Raw genomic sequence first — 25,101 nt, forward strand, 5'->3', positions numbered from 1 at the left:
TACACACAGCTCTACAGCAGACCACGGTGCTGCACACCTCTTTTTTCCAAGCCCCTGGACCAATTACTGAGAAAGATCATTCACGTAAAAGCATAAAACTTCACAGAGCTGAGAAGACACCAGCAGCAGGCAGCCTGGCTTCCAGAAACTGCTCCTGAACCCGGAGGCTCCATCTGGGCTCCCTTGCACAAACTACACTGAGCAGGGACCAAGCCAGCACCATGCACTTCAGACTTACTGCCTAGCCCACCAGAGCGTTCACACTCTGACAATTCAAAATCAAGTTTCCAGGAATAAGTAGCAGTGATTTTTGTCACCAGATGGACGGATGATTTATATTAATATGATAGACCTACCCTGCAAAAAGTCTCATCATAACCAAGGTACAGCTACAGATCAATTTGAGACATTAAATGATCTGCATAGCTAGTAATACACCTTAAAGAAATACATTTTCAAGACACTAGGTGCACAGTAGCAAGCAGGTTGCCGAGCCACTGTTTGTTTCATTCTTCTCTCCACTAGCTACTCCCACAACATGCTGATTAAGACAACGGCTGTTTGGCTGCTGGATCCCAGAGAAGCTCTAGCTCCTCCGACCTCTTACCCTCTTCTCAGCTCACCTGTGTCCTCATCTGTCATAACACACATGTCAAACTACAGCCAGGGGTACTTGGTCATAGCCTTGGACCAGCTTCTGCTTGTCCATGTCATGATAGCATCTCTTCACAGTAAAGCAGGTCACCAGCAGGCCTTGAATCCTGAGAGGGGCCTCCTTAAATTATGCCTCCATCACAGAGTAGCAAGAGCCTATTCCCCTCAGGGTGCCCTAAGGCTCTGCTATAACTGCATCTAGGAAGATAATTTCACCATCCAATAGACTACTGTTTTCACAGACCACAGCAAACACATTTAGAACCTGCTTTTAATCTCTCCCTTCCAAGAGCAGACTGAACACAACCTTCTGTTAAGATTTCCAAAAAAACGGCACTCCCATGTACAGACGCACCTTGCACAGAGCGGGCAGCAACAAACTTGAGCTCCACTACCGAGGACTTCTGATGAATGCAGCAGGCATTCAGCACCCTCTGGCTACCTTGTACATGGCTGAGTGACAAACGCTGTGGTGTCTCCATAGGTCAGCTGTCCTGTCATTGCTTAGCAGGGGATAGTGCTGGAGTTGTCATTTAATAAATATTTGGAATTCACTTACCATTTTATACCATCGTGGGGAAAATCAGCTTAGCTCAGGGGCATGAGAGAGCGGTGTGACTGATACAGAGGGTGTTTATTTATGCAGGCAGCTAGAAAGGAGTCCAGGAGAACTGAACATGCTTCTATTAGCATCACTTGGCATTCACTGCTCCAGCTTTTGCAGTAGAGGAGGCCTTTGAGTGTGGGAAATTCTAGGCTTCAGGCACTTGCTTGAATCCAGTATGCCAGAACACACTGCCTCGAGAGTTTCCCCAACTTCTCTAGCAGCTCGTATTCCCCTACCAGATTTTCAGGGGACCAGTCGCCAGATTTTCAGAAACCCTCTGGTGAAATAGTCACAGAAAAAAACATGGAAGACAAACATGCCAAGAAACACCCTTCAAATCCTTTGTTTAAGGGGGAAGAGGGTTTCTGCTGAGAAGTGAAATCCCCCTGCTCCAGGGTTGTGGCTGCTCCACCATGCCAGGCTTCACTAACAGAAGTAACATTCCAGAAACAGAGACAACACCAAAGCAGTCAGAGCAGAAGACTCCACATCTCCAGTGGTCACTGGGAAGTTTTGCTTGCATGAACAAGCAAGCAAGGAAGCATCATGAACTAGAAGTCAAGGTAATCCAGAGAAATATGCCCTTACACAAGCAGCACTGGACAAACCAGGAAACCTTCCAGTCCCTCATTCAGTCCCCCCCCTTCAGTTCCCATTACACGGAGAGGGACAGAATTAAACCCTGAGACACATCAACGCTGCTCAGAAGGCACAGCACAGGTCTGGCACAACAGAGCCTAACCCCAACACGCATTTATTTGCTATGCATTTCTCTTCCTTCCAAGCAGCCTGAAAGGGAAATGTATAAATTTAGTTTCTGCCTTTCCCTGCTCGAGCCATCTCTCCCTCCCCTCTACCAGTGCACAAATGCAGACTCCTCCCTGAGATGGCCAGGCAAGCCCAGCACTGGCTGCACCTGCTATACTTTGCAGTAAAGCTAGAGCAAGCACACTGTCTCCACAAGGAATTCACAGTGGAATAGTTAATGCACCTTAGTTACCCTGCAGCCAGAAACACTTTTGACTTCTGGAAGACATATTACAAAGGAGAATTTCTTCCTGTTTTACCTTCAGAACATGAATTAGTCTGCTGTGGTCAGACCAGACTTTAGATGCATCAATTCTGTTAATAAGATAGACCACAAACACCAGCAACTCCTCTCCCCATCTTACTTGTCCCCAAATCAGACAGGGGAATTTCCAGCCCTGCCTCAGAAAGCACTGGCTCTGCTCAAGCTGCTGGTTTATTCTCTAATGTCTCTAGATACACACACGCTTGTCCACTCCACTCCACTCCCATCCCCATACCGAACACCACAGGTACCTTTAACGTAAAACAGAGAAAGCTAAAAGGTTCAGCTTTCTGCCCAAGGTCACACTGGAAGTCAAGCAATGAGTATCCTATGGTGAAACACCTGTCACAGTCTCTGCCAAGTGGAAATGATTCTCACATGTCAAGATTTTAGGTGACTTTGCTTAATGAAACCAAGCTCTTTTTAGTGTCTTCTCCCCACCACCACCTCTTACCTTGAGATGTCTTTGCTGTAGGGCAAAGTAACCTAAACCAAACATGCCTTCCCTCATTAGAAGAAGCCTTGCCTGTTTCCCCACCTGAAAAATCAACTGGAAGATGCTTTTTCTGAGCAAGGTTTTAAGCCACTGGGCCAAAAGATGGAGGAAGAAGCAGCAATATCACCACATTATCTATATACCAAGCTGGCTCACCTCCCAGCTGGGTTCTCATTCATTCAAGTACAGCCTCCATTGTACAAAGAGAGGTGACCCAGCTGGAGGCTAACAGAGTAAGAAACACAAGACCTTGATGAAGCCTTAGCTATGGAGAACACACATGCAGAGCAGAAGTGCTAATTACTCATCTTAGTACCTGGATTAACTGTGCACTGGAAGTCCTGCCCTAAATGGGAACAGTGGCCACTTTCCTGGATGTGGCACACAAGTGTCCCAGGCTCCTCCATGTAAGTACCAAAAGCCACACACGCTGCAGACAATAGCATTCATTTTCCCCAATCCCGCCAGAAGCTTGTACTCTTACAGTCCAAATTACTGAAGGAGGGAAACAAGTTCTTTTTCTTCCCCTGCCACTTCCCACCTTTTCTTGTTACTACACATCTAAACCCAGGAAAGAACCTATCAAGCAGCTTCACATGCCACCTCCAGCAGTCAGATATGCCCCAGAGAGCCCTTCAGAGGCTAGTGTCAAACCTCAGCATCCTACGTGCTCTTTCCCCCATCGCTGTCAATTAGTCAGGCATCTACACAGAAGGGCCATTTTTGGTGTGCTGACAGCTTCCCCCATCCAATTCATTTCAGGATCTGTCCACGATCATTACTTCATTCCCTTGCTCACTCCACTAACACTCTAAGCTGTGCTTGGCTGCAACCAAAGACAATTTATTTATGGCTATTTGGAAGCAGCATTTCCACCACCTCCCTCAATGCTAGCCCATCCTCCTCCCCAAATGCAATTGTAGTTGCATGGAGATAGTTCACTACACTGCAAGTTAAATAGTCACTTAAACACCTGCTTTGACAAGAAGATCTTTGTCACCTACAGCTGTGTGACATGGACACATATGTGAAACAACAGGGTGTAATTGTACTGTGATCCAAGTACGACGGGGATCTCATGCCTGTCTAACAGCACCAGCACAAAGCGCCTGCTCTTATTGAACAGAGTCCTGGGCATGCCTGGCCAAATTCAGCACCAGAGTAACCACCAGCTGCAGCAGGGACACCCCAACGGCAGAGGAGGGTCCTGCTCTGAACGCATGGCACAGGAACAGCACACGCATGACTGCAATATTGCTTGTTTTTCGGAAGGGGGAGGTTGAGTTGTTGCATGACACAAGGAACGGAAGTTGGCATGACCCAGGAGATCTGAGTCAGGCAGGGCCTGTCCCAGCCTCAGAGAGGTCTACGAATGCAGATGGTAACAGTACGTCCACTTCTGAAAGAGATATGGTGCTTTGTGCAGCTCAGAGATGAAACAAGGAATCTGGAAAGATGGGAGGTTAGAGGTAGAAAGAGAGAAAGCCATAAGAGCCCTTGAACCCAAACAAATATTTAGTCAAGAATTTTTATGGAGTAAGACACAGAGAAGGAAGAATAAGACCTACACTGTAAAACTCAAGCCTGAACAGAAGTAACAAGACTTGAGAAGATCCACTCACAGGTGAATTCAGACTCTAGACCCAGCAAAGAACATCTTGCAATTTTAATCATCTCTAGACCCAGCAAAGCACATCTTGAAATTTTACTCAGCTGAACATTGTGCCAAGAGCCAGCCTGCACGGTGACTTTGTGTTTGGATCTTCCTGCATCTGGCTCAGGCACACTCCCCAGAGCCAGTAGATCATTTGGCTCACTCACACTTCCAGCAGCCTGCTACAGTCCAGCAGAAGGTAATCACACACAAGGTCCCTGTGCCCCAATGGCAGTACAAAAGGATGTTGCCTGGCTTCAAATGACAGGCAGAACAACCAACAGGAGAGTAAAATATACTGACAGGAAGGCTGAAATGCTCACTTGCAATCCCCCCCTACACCTTTATCGCAGGTTATGGCAAGGAAGTCATTAGCTCCGTGGTGACCAAGCTTCCCCAAGCCCAGCAGAGCAGGGCCAAGTAACCAGTATGCTGTGGGGATATCACACTTTGCTGACGGTCACAGGAAATCACAAGTGACAGAGCAACAACAGCAGTTACCAAACACAGCTTGCATCCCCACTATGCAAGTCATCAACTTCTGAGCAAACTGCTTTTGGGTAAGGTAGAACAAAAGTCACAGCACAATTTCAACTGAATGGCCTGAGCAGCTGCAGGGCTGGCAGAGGGCGCGTGAACAGAGAAAGCCACAATGCTCCCTTCCCTTGGAGGACAGAAAGGAAGGACAGGTCTGCTCTGACTCCCCCATCACCAGACAAGCTGCATACCTGCCAAGGTTGCCAGAGCAGTACCCAGCCAGGTATGTAAGACCTTAACACAGACAAGAGTAGCTGTTGTAGGCAGAAGCAATAGCTCAGCTCAATGTGGATGCGTCAGGACTTCAGATACTAGCCAAAGGCTGTTGTAAGGTCCTGTCACAAATGTAGCTTCTCTTCCACCATCACCCCATCAGCCTGTTTGTCTTCTGACCTCAGGGAAATTCAAGACCATATACTCTAAAGTGTTGGAAGGGTAGATTTGCACATACCTGAACTGGTAACTATATGTTTTATCATTAAACAACAGAAAGAACAGCCAAATATCTTTAGAAGAAGACACCAACAGCATGAGATTTTTTTTTTTTTAAATTAATATTTTCCCCGCTGCCACTTCTCAGCCTTCCTTGGTCAGTTCTCTTTCTATTCCCCCCCTCCCATATAAAACAGTTAGCTTCCAGCTCTGCTGACCTCACAAGTTCTTCTTGCATCTTCAGTGATTTCTCTCTCCTTACAGTTGCCCTCCAAGACTACAGTCTTGCCAAAATGCAGAAGATAAAACACATTCTTGTTGTCAAGTCGGCTTGTCCTTTTAGCATATGGCAAACAGAGTTTTGTTTCATCTTTAACTCAAAGCAACAAAGTTTAGCAGTCAGCTGTCATAGTATTACAGAAGTTGAAATTTTAAACTCATTAAAAAATAGTGTATTTAAAATTCTATATAGAGTCAAGAACACTGGAAGCTACTTGGGGAGGGGGGGGGGGAATGGGGGGATGGAAATCAAAGGCAACAGAAAGACACAAGTTTCATACAACCTGGAAGCAATTCTGACATTTGTTTTAAACTTTCTAGTAACATAACATGGTCTTTGAGTTAACATTTAATTTCAAACCACTTTAAAACTATATGATTGTTCTGCAATTATCCTGCTCCCACGGACATTTTTCCTGGGAAAAGTAAAGTCAGGATACATATGTTCTGTAGTCAGTGCTCACCGACTCTCTAAAACAAAGAGCAAAAAACCCAAGGGCACCAAAAGATGTTTCTAATTACTTTTACACTAGTGATGAGAAACAGATACTTACTCCCTGCTGCATCATCCCCAGGTGCCAGGTACTGTACAACTCACCAAGACATTCTGGAGCACCTATGAGAACAGGCTGAGAGCTGGGGGTGTTCAGCCTGGAGAAGAGAAGGCTCCGGGAAGACCTTATAGCCACCTTCCAGTGCTTAAAGGGGGCTACAGTAAAAATAGGGAGGGACTCTTTATCAAGGTGTGTAGTGATAGGATGAGGGATAACAGTTTTAAACTGAAAGAGGGTAGATTTAGATTAGATCTAAGGCAGAAATTCTTCCCTGTGCGGGTGGTGAGGCACTGGCCCAGGGTGCCCAGAGCAGCTGTGGCTGCCCCCTCCCTGGAAGGGTTCAAGGCCAGGTTGGATGGGGCTTGGGGTGACCTGGCCTAGTAGAAGGTGTCCCTGCCCATGGCACAGGGGTTGAATCTAGATGATCTTTAAGGTCCCTTCCAGCCCAAACCAGTCTGTGATTCTCTTCCAAACTTTCTTAAAACAAGCTTTTGTATTTTGACCATGCTCTTTACTAAGCCTATACAATAGTTATTAGCCAAACAGAGAAAAAAATTACACATAATAGAATGGTTCTGTTGAAATTCATAACAACTGTCATTCCGAAAACTTCCAGGTACTTTCTGAAAACATACCCCCCTCCATTCCTATCAGATGTATAGACTGATAAGATACACCACTTCTAAGGAAACTTCAAGGTAAGCCTTACCCAGGTCTTAACAATAACTTCACTTAGTCAGGAAAGAGAATATTAGTTAGAATGATTATGCCCAGAAAGATATGGAAAGATGGATTTCTTTTGAAGGCAGTATCCCGTATGAAACCCATTTCCACCTAGAGAACAGCTACTTAGAACATTTTGTTCAAACTGAAAAATTTCCAGCCCTTTGATTACAAAGGCAACCTGCCAAGTGAGAGTATAAAATTAGCACATTAGTGCAGTAGTGTCTTCCTTAGTCTGAAGACAGCTTCAGTGCCTCTACTGCATGCCACAGTTTTACGAGGGAAAGCTGAGCTAAGACTATCTAGATTCACTCTTTCCTGCTCCAGAAGCTCAGAATCACTTGAACAACAGTGAAATACAGATATTAAGCCAAATTATGTCTACTGATGAAAGAGCAAGAACCAAGTAGCAATAAGAGAAGGCAAATCTAGCACTCAAGAAGAACCCCGCTGCAACTGCCAAACGCCACACTGAGCGAGCATCACCCAAGCATTTTATCCCTTCCTGCTGCAGGGGATATTGCAGCACAGGTGTTTCCCACTGTGGCTTGCAAGCATCAAGTCAATTTTTCAAACCCTGGTTGTAACTGCTGCTCACTTCAGAAACGTAAGTTATTTTTAAAACGCATCATCAAAAAAGGTTAAATACAACCCTTTTCCTTTTATTCCCGTGTTTGATAAACATTTCACCAGGCATCTATCCAACTTAAGCAAGCCCTGGGTGTGCACCTGCTCCAAGCTTTGTCCCAACTCTGGAAGCATGAATTAAATCCACTGCCTTTATAAATAAAGGCACCATATAGTCACTGGAAAGGCTTCTCCTACCCATCTCTTCCACACACCTTGTCGCACCCCCTCCCCTCAGCAGACACCGAAATAATTTTGCAAGCAACACTACTGCACCCAGCAGTTTCCTTCTCTTGAGCTGAAACAAAAGGACACACTGCTGGTGGGGAGGTATTGCTCTGGGCAACACAGCAGCCACCGCGGATCAGGAGATAACCAGATAGGGCAGCATTCCACTGAACTGAGCTGGAGACTGTTGGTTTCAAGAGGACACCAGTGTCTGCTCCCAGAGCCTCTTCACAAGGGCACAGGTAAGAGGACATGAAAACAGTCTCCTTCCCAGAAAGTTTCAGAGCCATAAGAACTGCCTAATTCCCCTGACATCTGATTTATTCATTTTTGACCTCTAAAAATATTCTTATTAATGCTTTAAGAAGTTCTGTCTTTTTTTCTCCTCCATCCTCCAAAGTAACTTCAGCAAGATGGGCACAATAAAAGACATCAATTTGCCTAACGTAACTACTCTTACACACTCTGAACAGCTTAAATATTATAAAGATCCTCTCCATATACATCCATGCTTTCAAACCAGCAGCAGCCAGTCTTGTATTATCAGGCAAAATGAGTGCTGAAAATCTCTGCTCCTGGACCAGCACACAGATGTTCCTCAGTCACTAGCTGCAGCAGAGCAAACTGTAACACCTCCCAGCTCCACCACCTTTGCTTCTGCTCCAATATAAAAAGTAATTTTCCACCCAAATCCACAAATATACCCCTAGACCCTTGCCAATTTTCAGACTGTTGGCAGGATGCCTGGATTTGTGCCTGCCCTGTTTGCACCACAAGGACAGCATCTGACCTGCCTGTGGAGGACAGCTTGCTGTTTAAACTGCCCAAGAAACTAAACAAAATAAACTGATGCCATGCATTCACACCTCCAAGAAAATGGGGGAGAGGGAAGGAAGAACAACCATCTTAACCAAATCAAGAGGATTGAAAACCCACCCAAAATACAGAAGGAGCTAGAGCACAATGCAGCAGTTTCCCAGAGAGCAGACCCACTTGTCAGAGCCAGTATGCACAGGAGGAAACAATTTGCCAAGCAACTCAGATCTTGGGCTGAAAGCCAGAGGATAGCTCTGAAAAATCTTCCCTCTGCCACTGAGTTCCCACCAGCAAGTCTCTCCCCCAAGTTATTCAATACTTGTGCAGAGCCTAACAGGAGAAGAGAAGCGATGAGAACTTCAGATGAGGTCCAGCTGTACTCTCCCAGCTCCCCTCAGCACCACCCAACAATGAGCCGGAGGCTGAGTCTACAGCAGAAAGAGACAAGGAAAAGCTCTTCAGAGCACTTGCCCGTCCTCACTGCATCACTTGGGGATTTGAGTCACGCAGCAACCCTGAGGTTTGTTTTATTCACAAAAGAGGAGAGGAGACCTGTCCTCCCTCCTCTCCAAACTCATAGGACAGGCTTCAGAGCTACTAGGGCAACTCAGCCTCAGTGCCCAGAAGGCAGGGGCCAGCTGGAGGCTCTAGCCAAGCACTCAGCCTGTCCCCAGGGCAGCCCTGGCTGCAGGAGAGATCAGCTCTCTCACCTTTCTCACACACCCGTTTGCTCACAGCAGCAACAGTTCAGGAGAAGAGTGATACTGCTGGCCAAAGAGACAGATGCTCTACTAGGCTAAAGTGGGGGGAAACATTTGCTCCTACAAAAGCAAGCAGCGCCTTGAGGCTTCCACAGGAGAAGCTGAGGCATAAATTCTTCAGTGATGCAAAAAAGCCTTGAGAAAGGAGCCTGAAAAGGCAAAAACATCACTGCTATTTAAGCACTTCAAAAGCTAGCAGACTCCATATCCAGAGAAGCATGCAAGTTGTAAAACAGCTTAAGGAGCGGAGTTCTGCTACATTTTCTCCTCTTTCAGAGCAAAACTATAACAAAGTAAAAACCACGACCACTTTCTTTCAGCCTGAGAGGGAACTTGGGAGAACAACTACAATGTAGCTCAGGCACAGAGAGAGTGTCTCTTCTGGAAGGAGAAAGTACAGGGAAAGAGGGCTCAGGAGCATTAGAGAACAACACAGAAATCGGAGCAGGGCTGGGCTAATAAGGGGGTGGACAGATAGGATCTAGAACATGCACACAAATTACAATGAAAATGGGAGAACCACAAATAGCAACTTAGGAAACAAAAAAAAGGGCTGAGGTATATTAAAGGAAAGCAATCTTTTCTTACAAGAGTTGACTACAAAAAAGTTTCAGGGAAACCAAGCAAGCAATTTTTCCCCCCAGAAGTAGGTAACTTCTGGAAGGATAAGCAAGGACAACTGCAGTTTGTTAGGGTGGTCAGAGGGGAAAGGGATAGCAGTGAGCCAAGGTGCAAAGAGAAAGTGACTTCAAAGCAGTTGCTGCGGGAGGTTAAATTAATTAAAAGCCTACTTTGCTAAGAAAGAAAAAGAGCAGGTGGTAGTTGGGAGCATCTCTATAAATGGCCTTATTCCAACAGGAATGACAGCTACTGCACAGCAAATGTTTATAAAATAAAAAAGATCCATTTAAACCAGTGGCCAGAGCATAACCAATTACTGCTGTGATACAGGAAGCCAACAGCTGCAGAGACAAAGGCATGCTGGAGCTCAGCCCTCGGGAAGCACACAGGGCCCATCGCTTCCTTAAAGTTTGGGTCTCCAGTTCCCCTCAGGCCCCTATAATTTGCCATACATCCTTTGTCAGGCATTGATGGCAAAAATAACATGAAGGAATGGGCTGCCCTTATTTCTGTAACAAGAAGTGCCAAAATACGAGTTTGGGACAAAGTAAGTTATCAACAAGAGATCGCCCAAGTTAAAAGGTCTGCGCCAGCTCATCTAGCACACACCAGCATCTACGCTAAGAGTGGGCAAAAGCCATGTAAGTTTTGAAGGTGTTTACCTTGCCTTAGTCATAATTTTAAGTTTTTACAGCCAGAGTTTAGAAGCGATCTTGTGATATTTTAAGCCTGTGACCTTTGTTTAGAGTGTATGTCACTTTTAGCAGTATCTATTTTAATGCAGGCTACAACTCTTAGACTGTACGAGCAGCACAACAATTTTGCATTGGATGGCACATTGCTTTAGTTCACAGCACTTTGGTTTTAAGAAAAGGTTGTGACAAAACCTACCTGCTGGAACTCCCACTCACCCAGCCACCATGTATTCATTATTCAAGATGTACAAGAGGGGTTTCCCCCAAGGTTGGCTGCTGTCAGGAGACCCTTTGGGGCTGGTTTCATTCTGCCAGCCTAAAGACAAAGACCCAGAATTTGGGGCAAACCAAGTTGTCTTCACCAACAAAAGAATGAGAATATCAGAACAGGGAGGGGAGGGTTGTTGTTAAAACTACTTAATCCACACATTGAGCTGGGTCTGCCTAGCAACAAGTTGGAGTTTTAAACTTGTATCATCCTACTTGTGTTCCCATGGCTACTGTCATGAACAGCGTGATGGCAGCTGCACAAGTCAGCACAAGGGTCCCAGGAGGGACATCTTTAAGATTCCCAGACAGAAAACAATACCGAGAAAGTACGAACACTACACCTGGTATGCCTGCCTGCCTTTACAGCCCTTTACTCCCCCCTCAAAGCACCCAGAGCAGCCCCCCTCCTAGGGATAGAGAGATGTCAGCCAGGGGAATAGACACGTACACTGGTATCTATCATTTTCACTCTTTAGCACAAAAAAAGCTTTTTTTTTTTTTTTTACAGATGCAGCACTTCTAGTTTCTCACACAGCTGTTAGCAACCTCAATGCAGAACTATACACAGCTCCAACAGCGCCTGCTACCTGGGGCAGATAACTCTCAAAACAGGGCAGGGAGGAGACAAAAAAAATCCTCCCCCTATCCCCATTCACATGTGGTCAAGACTCAAACCGATGTTACTGATGAGAACAGAGGGGTGAGTTCAGACTCCCAAAGAAGGTGGGAAGTCATAGGGAACAGAGAAACACTCCACATTTCAATGAAAGCTGCAAGTAAAGAGTTGCTTCAAAAGCAATGCTGTTATGTAAACCAGACTTCCCAGTCCTGCTACTTCAGTTCTTCAAGAGGTAAGGCCATTTCCTACTCAGTTTTTTTCTTAGCCTTTATCCATCCCCAATCCCTCTGTGGAACTAGAGTCTCTGTGTGCCCTCTCCAGGGACCAGTTAAGAGGGGAGGGCAGGCACCGTGCCCCTATGTGCAAGCCTTGTTTACACATATTCCTTAGGGATTTCTGAGCCCAGGAGCCACAACTACGACTACACATTTGTTATGTTGTGCTTTCATACTGTAGTTATAAAATCTAGGAGGACACCAATTCAAGGTCACATATGCTAATAATTATTTTCAATACTCAGCTTTCAAATCAAAGTCTCTACCTGAACTAGATGCCAACCTGGTGAGATATCTAGCCATCTAAAAGTACATGCACATGCTATCGTGACTGATTATCACAGATACCTACAAACAGCAGAACCGAAAAGCTGCAATAGGCAGCCACGTGGTTAGACTCTTCTAATTAGACAACCACACTACAAAAACAAGCTGTTGGTGCTCTCAGATTATTATTTGTGAAATCCATCCAGGTAAAGAGCACAGAGATAAGGGTAGGTGGCCAGGAAGATGAAATAACTTTAAAGACAAAAGCTCACAGCCTTATTCTCCTGCCCCTAATGGGACAGGGGAATATTTTTCTTGAGACAGAACCAGTTACACACCAACAGAGTACATATGAGACACTGCTGATGTCCCCTAGAGGTACCTGCATGATAGGACAGGGCTGAAGGGGGAAGCATAGACTAGAATTTCCTCCCAAGAGGGGATTTTTGCAATTTTGTCACAATGCTGCAGCCTCCTCCCCCCAGAGAGGCAACATTTACCAATACTTCCTTTATGAAGTTCAAAGAGCAAGCTGCTGTATAGAGCTGAATTTTTGAAGATACTTGGAAAGGTAGGTTAAACTCACTTGTTTCAACTCAAAACCTTACATGAGAAGTGAAGTAAATTTATTGAGTTTGACCTACAATACTTAAAGGCAGGCCCATCACAACCTGTTGGTTTTCAAAACAAGCAGCTACATGAACACAAAAGCAGCCAAATTCTAGAATATGCTGGAGAAACTTTCACTGCCTTCACTACGGCTGAGCACATCCTCTTGCACTTTCGAAAAGCACAAAGTAGTCAAAACTTTCATATGAAACCCTAAATTAAAAGCTTGTAAAGTTTAAAGAAAGAGACACGTAATCTAACATTCCTTACAACAGCATTTTTTAAAGACCAAGTTCAGTTTACAAACCAACTTTGTATTTTCAAGTAGTGAATTTCAAATTGTTCTTTCAAGATTAAACACTCAAGAACATAGGATTGCTCATCTTGTTATACTGTCAAGTCAAAGCCTCAAAAGACAAGGTCACCTAGTACAGAAAGTGGTACAGACTTCCTAGGAAGGGAGCATGTTCTTTCTAACTAACCCAAAGTTTTCTTTTTGTTTTGACCTCTAGACTCAGTCACCCACTAGTCACCATGTCTCAATTACCTTACACTTGGAATGGGTAAGGCAAGCCTTGGCCATGACCAGAAATTATTATATCTGAGGGAAGAGAAGACTAGCACTAACCATAAATTTCTCAGGAGCTAGTTACTTCAGATTTACCTGCCTTGCGCATATTGAAAAAAAGTATATTAAAGTTACAACGCAGTTAAAAAAACACATGCGTATGTCCACCAAAGCATTGTCATTTATACTACTCTGAAGGTATGTGACAGGACTAGAGCCCACTATAAGCCGCATTATACAGTGTGCCTTGATCACAGAGGCAAAGATTTCCGAGCTAATTATAAAGACTAATCACAGGGAGCTCTAAGCCTTCACTTGGCCAAGTCACAGACCTAACTAGGGCTGAAAACAAGAGTTTTAAGAGAAACTCATTAAGCAGCAGGAACCAGCTACGAAGAACAAAGCAGTCACTCTACCTAGTATTAATTCCAGTCCAGCCATTAATACATTTGTCAGTACATGAGACAGCTATTACCTCCACATACAAACACTGCATGTGCCAGGCAGGGAAGGAAGCCACAGACTTTGGCTGCACCGAGACTTGTTTGTTTACTACAGCATTAATGTTTGAGAAGGATGTTCTTGGTACAATTTGAATAACGAGAAAGCTCCAAAGTAACGCCTTGGAATGAGGTGGAGCAGGAGCTCTGCTCACCACCAGGAGCCTCCATACCCCTTCACAGGACAAGTGAACAGAATGGGTGAAAGCTAACTACTGAGCCATGCAGGCTTCAAAATGGTCTCCTCAGGCAAGCAGCCCATAGGTAAGAAAGGTATGGCACCAAATCAACAGCTGTACTCCTGCTGAGGTGCCAGAGATATGGATAATAAAGTCTCCAACTTGAGCACTACTATTCTTTTTCTCCAGGGTAGATTTAAAAAACAGATGATAAGCTTAAGTGTCAGCATCTACAAGCCAGCTTCCTTCTCCTAATGTAGGAGTAGTGGGACTGCAGCCTCTCCTGCTGCGGTGACTGGACCAGCAGTACATACCAGTGATGGAACAAGATGAGACTGAGACTCACCCACACACCAGCAGAGTTGCCAGCACAGTGAGGAGGCAGCAGGAGCCATCACCCCCACTTCCCCAGGGCTGCTGGGGACCAGCCTGACCTTGAGAACCCCCTCTGACTGTACCTAAATGCCTGCAGGGTAGAGACAGCCAAAAAAACAAGGTTTCAGCAACAGCTTTTGGTAGAGTGCCTGTTGAGGACCTTTTCATCTGCTCTACAGTACAGCACATACAGAAGCTGTGACTTGTGAAAGGAAGGCAAGACAAATATAGCCCACATGAGAAGTAAGGGGCTGAGCAGACTATAACTAGGAGGAAAAGCTCCTCTTCTCCCACCAGAGAGTTTAAGAGAAAACGCACAGTACCTAAATTTTCCATCACCTAACTAGGAAAACACACTCTTGTTGGGGACAATGCACATCTCCTTAGACAACAGTGAAAGGACCGAGGCGTGCCTGGTTTATCAAGATCCTAGGCAGCCTCTCTCAGCTCAGACACATTGGGCATTAGTACGTTATGGTTTGGCATTCCTGATTCGATCAAACATCCTCATAATTCTCCCTTCTTTTCTAAAGAGATTGTTGTACTAAGGGAGTTCCTGCCTTCTGCGTTTAAGGCAAAGTCATTTAAGGAGATGAGATAGCTTTCCAGATACCAGTATTTCCAGTTTCAGGAGCTTGGTTTTGACTTTTCCACTTGCTTAGATGGAGATCCCAAAGTCTCACCTGAAGAGCACGTTTTTTCCCCACCCCCTTTCCGATAAGTCCATTCATACAAACATCATTTTCTCTTACAGTCATTGGGTACTCAGTCTATTTGCAAACTATTAGGACTGTTAGGAGCAGGAAGGACTATTTGCAAACAAAGCAACAGAACAAGCTGGCTGGGAGTTGGACTTGCCAAGAGCAAGTCATAAGGGGGGCTTTTAACAACCTCCTGTTAAAGGGTTACAGTCCCTATTGTGTAGGCCAGTAGGTGCTTCTGTCAAGAACACATGTGAAGTAACTAATATACAACCTAATGAAATCCAGCCTTTACAACCAAAAGACATACAAATATTCTAGGGGAATCAACTACCCAGGGGTTGTTCCATTATTATGCTTTCATCTTTGATCCTGAACAGAGAGTGGGCACATTTTAACAACCAGAGCTGGATGGATGATGCACCAGCTTCCTCCCCTAGGACACAGCCACACCACCCTCTTAGGCATTCCACATCATACACAGCAGAGACTACATATATATAATTTTTTTTTTTACCCTTCTTAGACACAACTGTGCTGACAGAGTTTCTGACTATGTTGAAAAGGGTTGTTGGTTTCTTTCCCCTCCCCCCACCCCTCATTTTTGGTAACACTGAAATAACAGTCTTAGCCATGAAAGAAGGCCAGGGAATATCAAGGGTTTGTGCAGGAGCACACAGAGCACAGCTAACAGTGTGGACCAGAGGGTGAGCTCCTCAAGGACTAGTGACATTCTGGCCGTGAGCACCTTCCAGCAGGCTTTTCTACATTTAGAGGTGAAAGCACCACAGAGTATTTCCTTCCACCATTCTTACTTTAACTGTTACAGTACAACAAAAACTGGGAAGAGAGCAGCACTGCAAACAAGGGATTAAAGTCTCCCAACTGACACACATTCCAACTATGGATCTCTACAACAAGACACTATTGAATCAAACCAGCTTTTGCTCATCTGTTTCCACTGGAAAGAGTCCCAGAAGCTGTTTTCCAAAGATGACCAACACAACTGATGTCCAACGGTATAAGATGTCTTGTATTTTTACTGTCATTGCAACAAATGAGGGAATATAAAGTTGTAGTGCTACAAAGGAGAAAGAAAAGCTCATCTGCCTTCAATACATGTCAAAACACAGGAGAGACTGTTCTCTTTGGGGAGTTAACTCTCCTCAAAATTAAGTAAAGATTAAAGCTTCCATAAATTCACTGGCTGTGTTAAAGTGCTCACTAATGTCATCTTCCTCCTATTTTCCATGTTCCAATAGCATAAATTAATAAGCAACAAGTAAAATGGTCAAGTACAATATCAGTGCTTCCCCATATGAAAGATTTTTATTTAGCTTTAGGATATGCAATGTTTCCTTCCACTGAGTTTTTCCATTAACAGGACATGTGGGTTTCATTTGTATGGATTAAAAGAACCATAATAGTTTTGCCCCTTCAAAACCTTCCATGTCTCAGACAGAGAACTTGCAAAAAATGCTGACCTACCGATACCACCCTTTGTTTAATATACAGAATTTTCATCTGGCAAATATTTGACTCTGAGCTCTAATAAAAGAAGAAATAGGAGAGACAATAGAAATTTTTCACATTACATCTGTGAAATCAAGGCCAAACAGTGAAACACAGCTGAAGTGCAAGTCTTACTAATTCTAGTGAGCTCTGGCATGGGATTTTCAGCCCAAAAAGTGTTGCCTGTTCTTCTCCCTAGATGAACTGGCTTGTTTAATTAACACATTGCCTCTGCAAAAGCCTTGCCTTCACTGTACAACTATTCTTATTATACAAATAATAATAGAGGTGTAAGTACTATACCAATAATAATAGAGGTGTAAGTTTTTGAGAATTAAAAAAAGTGGGATCAATGAAGTGAGAACTTGTTTTCCCAGAGTAAGGGAAGATTGGGATAGGTAAGAAATACAACAACATTAATTTTAGCAAAGAACCTATAGACTGCCAGCATGTGGAATCACTGTAAAGAGATTTAATAAAGGAGCTGCGAGAAAGGACCACCTCCTACAGAGGATTCCAGCCATGAGCATTTTTACAGTCAAAGAATCACATCAGGGCCTTCCCTGGCCGCTGTCACAGCAAGTTTTAGCCACAAGGAGTATTAAAAATTTGCACCATGTTATTTTAATCCAGAATGAGAACTTGTTATTTGCTAGTTCTAAGGATGAAACAAAAACAAAGAAGCACAACCCTTAACCATTTTTCTCTTACTCTGCTCAAACAAGGGAGACAAGCACTCTCTATCCTCCTCCATGTTAACTGAAAGGTGCTGAGGCCCCTTCCCTCCCCAAACCTAGACAATCACTGAGGGGACACTCTCTTCACTTTCAGGCCATACCATATGGTACTCTTTCACTTTTCTCTGGCTATTTAATTCATGAAACCCAGACCAACATCCCACCACTGCCTTGTTCTACCTCTCGTCTCCCATAGCCTCATAGAAAAGGATTTCAGAAAAGCTTTCCTGATTTTATTGGTCTTTGCTACAGTTCACGTGGCTGACAAGTGAAACAAAATTCAATGCTTTCTCTGCCCCTACACATGGGGACAGAGGAACACCCACGTAAGAATGCTGATGTAAGAATCAGCAGTTACAAATATACCTCAGCAAAAGCCAAGGTATAATTGAACATTAGGCATAAAAAGAAAAATAATATACACAAGGCCTAGCCTGTGCCATTTTCCCCTCAGACACAGCTAGAGCAGCATGGGCCCTCGGTATTTTATCAGCCAGCTAATCTGAAGGTGAAAGCCTTTGCAACTCCACACCAAACAACCTTCAAGCTTTAGGATCCTTTGGTCAACCGGTCCCTAAAAGTTCTATTGAGAAACAGACACAGCATCTGTGCACTCTCATCACACTGTCCCATCAATTTAACTCTGAAATTACCTGTGAGACAGGACAATTTAACAGTTTCAGTCAAAAGGTCTTAGTGCAGTGTGCTAGGCTTATTTAGGGTTTTCTTTCTTAAAGAGGGAATCAAAAGCAGCATAACAAACAAACACAACAAGGCTATTTAGCCATTAGGACTGAGAAGAGATCACAAAATTCAGGGAACAATGTTGCATTGCAAAATTATTCCTGGGTTATTACACAAGCCAGGAAGCCAACTCTTCCATACACAAGCAGAAAAAAGTTCACCTTGAACTTGTTAACTGAAAAGTATACTTTTAAGGAAAAAAAAAATAGATACACCAGTAAAGGAGGATCTGATGCCCATTCAGGTCATCAGAAGACTGATCATTTACTTCAGGTAACTCTACAAAGAGCTTGCTATATTACACTGTGCACTCAAACATGAGCGCCTGCTGATGCTGCTAGGGTATATATTACTAAAAAAAAAAAAAAATTTGTTTCTCCACATCACATGCTTTCCCCTCCCTTTCACTCCACAGAGCATAGAAAGCAATAACCTTTGTATAGGTCACTGTACATCCATAAGTTAAAACCAGAACAATGTATAACTGAGCACATAATAGTGAGGAAGGAGCACATACTATTTCCCCCCCCTCCATCTATTATGTTATAGAAATGAATTGCACAAAAGAGTGTAATTTACAGGGGTGATCGAAAAGCCCAAGTATTGTTGTGATACCTGGCTAATAGCCAGTGTGATACACCTTGTGTGTTACAGAAATGTTGCATTTGACCTACAGATTGAAAAAACATTGTCAACTGCTGCCTAACTAACAGTTCCCCCTCCCTCCACCCCACTTTTTCTCCTCCTCCTTCCACCCCCCCTTTCCCTTCCTCCTCCTGGTCAGCCAAGAAATGGAGTTCCCATGTGCCAAGACCTTGTATCTTATTTTGTCAAGAAAATTAAGGGGGTAAGGAGCGGGGAAAAAAAAAAATCTGCAAATAAATATAAGCCATATCAAACGTAAGAAAAAAAAAAAATCCTCTTCACCCTCACCACACACCCCACCCCAAGACCTTAACAGTTAAGAACTGCAAATATTTTTAATAATAAAAAAGGCATCCAACATATTAGTGCACAGTCTGAGGTTGATCCATGAGAAACCTTTTTACTGAATCCACACAATAATAACTCTCAGGATTATTTGATAAGGAGACACTGTGGCTTTCCACACTATTCTTTTTGTTTTAAGGCAAGAGGTGCGGAGAATTCAATTAAGTTTGGGCTGGGCAAAGGGACAACTCCAAACACTAGGATCTCCAGACAGAAGGAGGGGTTTCACTAGCTCCAACCTCCACTTACAAAGGAACAATACAAAAAAAAAAAAAAAAAAATTGCTTAGATTTCAAACTAAGGAGGTCAACAGCCTGTCTTTCTATACACGGAGATACATCAGTACTAATGTGCTTCCAGCACCTGCCTTTCAGCACAGCCCCAATTCCTTTGTTTGCTCAAAATTTGCTTCCATACCACTTTAAATTAGCTTACAAAGAACCGCAGCAGAATAGCTGGAATGTGAAACATTTTTTTTTTTTTTTTGGAGGGGGGAGGCTAGCAGCTTCTTAGGAAGAGAGAAAATTAAAATACAGACCCAAGTCACTTCTAAATACCTTCCAAAAAATTATATTTGCAACTTGATGCCTTCCAGTTCCACCCCTACCACCAAGCTCACTGACACACGAGTTTAGAAGGGATTAAAAAAAAACGAAAAAAAAAAAAAGAAAGAGAGAGAAAGAAAGAAAGAAAAAAAAAAAAGAGCCACCCAACTGCCATCTCCTGCCTCCTCTAGCCCTGCCAGCTTCCCTGTTCCTCCCTGCCTGCAAAGCGCCCTCTGGAAAGCATCGAGACTTCTTTTATCAAGCGGGGGGGGGGGGGGGGGCGGTGTGCGAGGGGAGATGGGGGGCGGAAAATCCTTGTTCTTGCTTAGTGTGTTTAGGACTAGAATTAGGGGTTATTATTTTTGGACACCCCCCCATGAGCGGAGCCCGGGGGAGGGGGTGGGTACCCCGCCGGAGCTCCGCTCATCGAGGTAGTCCAAAGCAATGGAGGGGGGGGGCAATCGCCCCCCTCCCCCCCCCCCCCCCCCCCCCCCAATAAAATGATAAAGACTTACCGGGGTCGAAATCAGGGACCACCGCCTGGTACTGCGGCCCGACCCTCATACCGCCGCCAGCTGAGGGAGGCAGAGGGAGAAGCGTTACCCGCGTGGGCCCGCCCGGCCCCTACCCCCCACCCCTCCTCCAGTTACCACACACCGCCGCCCCCCCCGCTCCTCACCGTGCTCCTCATCGCTGGAGGACCCCGAGCTACCCTCCTCCCAGGAGTTGCCGCTGCTGTTGCCGTTGGGGGCGGCAGATAAACTTTTGCTACCGCCGTTGTTGTTATTATTCGCGCCGGCGGCGTTGTGGTTCCTACCCCGCCGTTTCCCCGAGACCTCCGGGCCCTTCTCGATCATGGCTGGCATTTAGGGGAGGAAAGGGAAGGGGGGGTGGGGGGGGGGGGGGGTGGGGGAGTGGAGATGAAGGGAAGGGGGGGAATCAGAGTTTAAAAACTGCGGGGGGGGGCCAGGGGAGGCGCCGAGGGAGGCGGGAGCCGGGGCGGGCCGGGCCGGTGCGCGGCAGCGGCGGCGCTGCTACATCCCCCACCACGATCGCCCTGAACTTTGAGGCTCATCCCAGCCCTGCGCTGGGACTCCGTTCAACCTGCGCTGCTGCCTGCGGACGGCCCCGCCTCCCCGCGCTCCTCACCCTTTCCATTGGCCGAACCTACATTTTTGGGAGGCCAGCCCGCCTGCCCATTGGACGGCGCCCCCTGTCTATCGCGGCAGCCCGGCGCTTCCGTTTGCTGGGTTAGGTGGAGGCGTATCGCCGGGCCGTACGTGTGCGGGCTCAGCGATCTCTCCGCCCCGCGTTACCTCTCCTGCGAGGGCTGCGCCGGAGCGGGGTGGGGGGAGAGGCGGGTTCGCACAACCCCGCCGAAGCGGCGCTCCCCGGCCCGGCCCGGCCCGCTGGGGGGGCGGCAACGGCGCCCGCCGCCCCGCTGCGAACTCAGCCCCGGGAGGAAGGTGGCGAGGGACTACTTTGCCTCTCTCTCCCCCCCCCACTCTCGCTCACCACCCCCCCCGCGGCGGAGGGTTACGGCGTGGTTTGAATGGGATTCCATACAAAGCCCCGGTTGCCCGGGGGCCGTAGCTGGGGGGGGAGGGGGGCAGTTTGGCGTTGGGGTTTTGTGCTCGACCCGGTCGGGACGGTCCCGTCCCTGCGGGCAGGGGCGGCTGCTTCGCAGGGAGGAAGAAAAGTCCTCTGAGAGGTTGGGGGATCCAGCGGCCGGGAACGTCCCGGGGGAGCGGCGCTGAGGGTGCGAGGCAGCGTCCGGCGAGGTTCCCCCTTCTCGGCAGCGCAGCCCTGAGGGGCTAAGATCAGCCGGCCGGGAAACGGGCACCGCCACGGCTGGGGGCGTCCAGCCCCTGGGAGGAGCAGGCCCCCCCTCAGCGGGGTGCCGCCAGCACCCCCCCGCGGGCAGAGCCGCCCCCCGGGGTGCCTCGCACCCTCACAAGGACCCGCGGAAGCCCTGGGCCCCGGGCAGCGCTGGGGGCTCGCCCCGCGGTCCCCTCACGTAACTCCGGAGTCCCCCCTCGAGGTGGCTCTTCCCCCAAGTCGAGGTCCGCTCTTCGGGCCCAGCGTGGGCAGCAGACCCCTCGCCCTAAATTTCCACCGCTCGCGCCCTGGCGGCGGGGCGCCCCGGCTCCCCCAGCGACCTCGGCGGCCTGGGTGGGGGTCTCGGGCCGTGGAGGAGCCCCCCTCAGCCTGCGACGGCCTGGCGCGGCACAGGCACGCTCCCCACACGGCTGCCCTTGTAAAATCCGGCTTTGGGAGACAGGGCAGCGCCGTCCTACGCGTTTCTGCCTCCCCCGAGCCCGATCCGGGAGCGGACGTACCGCCCGGCCCTCGGCCTCCGCCCGCAGCGCTCCCCAGAGCCGCGAGGACGAGGGGCGAGGGGAGGAAACAAAAGGGGAAGCGAGACCACCCCGCCTTGCCTCGTCGCATGGGGCTCCCGTGTGCTTCAGCAAAGGAATCGCTTGGGGGAGCAGGACGGGGGCTCCGGACCTACCCTGACAAAAATGGGCAGCGAAAGTACGCGAACTGCTCGCTCCTGTCAGCGACTTGAACTGTACAGCAGGGTGAGGGAAAACGATACAGAATCGTGGAAAGCAGCTTGTGGGGTGTGTCTTGTATTTTCATTCAAATTAACTTCTGTAGCAAGTTTTTTTTTTTTTATTGGTCCGTGCAACTAAAAGTGCAATTTGACTAGCAGCGGTTATCTCATATCAGGAAAATTGTCCCCAGCCACTCCCCTCCTCCCTCTGCCATTTTAATCCAAGAGAATTTGTACAGGGGGAGGGGGGAAAAGCTGCTGAGGGAGAGCTACAGTCTCTTAGTACTGGGCTTACTGTTCCCTTTCTATATTGTGATTATCAAAATTATTTCACTTCCAGGTAGTAGTTTGGAAAGGGTCTTCCTTAATTTTCATGCACTATTTGCTTCATTAAAATTAGGGAAAGAAATATCTGTTTGAAATGCGTGGTAGTTTCCTTCAGCATACTGACCGGTTTATAATATTTACTTTCCCCTCTACACTCCGTATTTGTGTTGTGTGTATTGTACTGACAGATGCATAATCAGTTTCCTTCATGTACACATGCATGTACCTGTGAATATTTATTCACCACATTTATTTAGAGCACAAAAAATAAGTTTATCTACACTACATAAAAATAACTTTTTCTAGCTCACAAAACTAAATTTTATGACATCGACTCTTGATCCCACACTCTCTGCAAATATCAGCTCTAAATCAGGGGAATAATTAGCGATGCTCTTAAACCCTAGCACTGATAGCCACAAATATTTCCCATTGCAAAGCGTATTAGTTCTTTAGCGCAGAATACTTTTCATGATAGACAGAAATGCAAACATGGCAGAGTATTCATTATCCTTTGCCGTACTCCAATATTTCTACTCCAGAAATGCAAAGGCAGGAAGGGGACACATGATTTTTCATTTAAAAAATGAGCTTGAGTGAAATTCAAAAGGTTTTTCCATATTCTTTGCAGGTCCCAGACCTGAAAAAAAAAAAAAAAGCTCACCCAAGATTTAGGCTGAAGCACACCTGAGTATTCAGCTTGAACCCGAGACCATGGATGTGCTTACACCAAGACACGTGTGTTCAGCTTTGCAAATTGGGGGCTAATTTTGGTCGTCCTTCACTTCCTCTCCCTCCCTCCTCCTCCCTTCAGAGCCGTTACCCACTTAGGCCCCAGGCTTAAAATCTGAGTCAATCATCTGAAATATTTATAACACAATTTCACTCTTTTAAACGGACATTTACCGCCGGCACTTCCCAACAGTCCGTCTGTCCTGGAGCTGTGACCCCAGCCCGGCCCCTCCAGCAGCGGGGTCCTGCAGCCCCATCCCTCCGGAGCAGCGCGTCCCCCGGGCCCCCCCTCGGCTGGCAGCGCCCCGACCGATGCCACCCAGGCCGGAGCCGCTCCCTGAGACACCAGGGCACGCTCTGCCGCTCTTCTCCTCGGCAGAAGGTGCGGAGATGCCGGGAGGAGGAGCGGAGGGGCCCTTCTCCCCGGGGTGCCAAGGGGCGTGTGTGCACGCTGTGCGTGGGTGTCTGTCCCCGGAGCAGGAAGTCCCGGGGTTGTCACCCTCACGGCCAGTTTGCACCTGTCACAGCTGTCGTCCCAGGCCAACAACACCCTCTTCATCCCCGGCAGGGCTGCTGTCCTTTTTCAAACCTTTCTGCAGAAACTCAGGAGCCCTGAACTATAACAGCTCTGATGCGGATGGAGCTTTTTGCTTCTGACCGTTAAAAAGAATTTTCATAGTTGTTTTTGATTCCTTAACAGTGGCACGGGGTTTCTTTCTGCTTAGGCTAAAAGCCTGAAGTTTTGAGAATGCCCCAACACAGTGCTATAGATTTTGGTGGTGTTTTTGAAGGAAACTGAAAAATTCTTTTCTGGCCATAAAGCAAGCTCTTCATGGAGTGTAGGTGAGTGTGTACACAGAGACTGTACGCAAAATACAGAATTGTATTTTATTTTTCAGCAGCAAAAGTGAACACACTTTTTGCAGCCTCTTAACTACCACAGGTGACAGAAGAGAAGCGAATTATATTCCACTGTCTCACACCACTTGCTCTGGAGAAACCCAATGTTAAAACTTAATTATTTTTAAGTTCTGCAAGGTGGGACAGATAAGGAGGAAACTCCATGAGCACTAAGAGAGACTCTGGTGGATGCAGGGTCTTGTTTACCTGGATCGATACATCATTTGGACACGGTAGGCCGTGATCCTACACGTGACTGCACAGACCCCTATGTCCTGCCAAGGCTCATCAAGCCGTGTGTAGGATCAGGAGGAGTTTCTTATACGAGCTGTAGCAGACTGAGTCACATAAAGCAAAGATAGAGTTTTTCCTAGCCCCTGAGCTTCACAACAACTTCTGGATATTACTGTAACATAATGGTTAACGTGTTCAGCTGTTTAGATCTCAGAGCAAAATGGGGGGGAAAAAAAAAGTCTTTTCCTTATAAAGATGGTGTCACTGTTGTGTGTGTGCTGTAGCCTAACAGGTTGAACCAGGCAGGGCTGTCTTTTTAAATAATTTCTTGGAATTTTATTATCTTTGTCAAGGGAAAAGCACTTCTCCTTGCCAACTTTTAAATTAAAACTTTTTATTGTCATTAACCCTGTCAGTCCCACGAGTGAAATACATATGAAGTAGAAATGCAGCCAGGATCCCAACAAATAAGCAGCCTTCATTCCCCAGATGAAAAGCAAAGCGTCTTCTGCCTCTTTTGTCATCTCCTCCCTGCTCAGGTGAGTGTTTCATGCCTTTCACCCGGACAGCAATGCTCGCCACACATCCCTGGGGCTGCCAGTTCTTGCAACAAAGGGTTACAAGAGCGAAAACGCTTCCCGTTTGCCAGAGTTGTAAAAAGCAGCTCTCACCTCCTGCGTATTGTATTTTCCTTGAAAACAGAC

General features: G+C 46.5%; 1 protein-coding gene across 2 annotated transcripts in view; it reads right to left on the reverse strand.

Moving 5' to 3' along the window:
- Positions 1 to 20,762, reverse strand: part of RCOR1 (REST corepressor 1) — an 86,655-nt gene extending 65,893 nt beyond the window's left edge. For both annotated transcript variants that reach the window (XM_042799136.1, XM_042799135.1), the window contains exons 1-2: positions 20,327 to 20,762; positions 20,163 to 20,222 (exon numbers count right to left, since the gene is read on the reverse strand). In XM_042799136.1, coding sequence (XP_042655070.1) covers positions 20,163 to 20,222; positions 20,327 to 20,513 — 247 coding nt within the window. In that variant the 5' untranslated portion in view covers positions 20,514 to 20,762. The remainder of the gene's footprint in view (positions 1 to 20,162; positions 20,223 to 20,326) is intronic.
- Positions 20,763 to 25,101: the final 4,339 nt, after the last annotated feature.

This window comes from Tyto alba, unplaced genomic scaffold (genome assembly GCF_018691265.1).
Source record: "Tyto alba isolate M040663 unplaced genomic scaffold, T.alba_DEE_v4.0 Super-Scaffold_29, whole genome shotgun sequence".
NCBI classification, from domain to species: domain Eukaryota; kingdom Metazoa; phylum Chordata; class Aves; order Strigiformes; family Tytonidae; genus Tyto; species Tyto alba.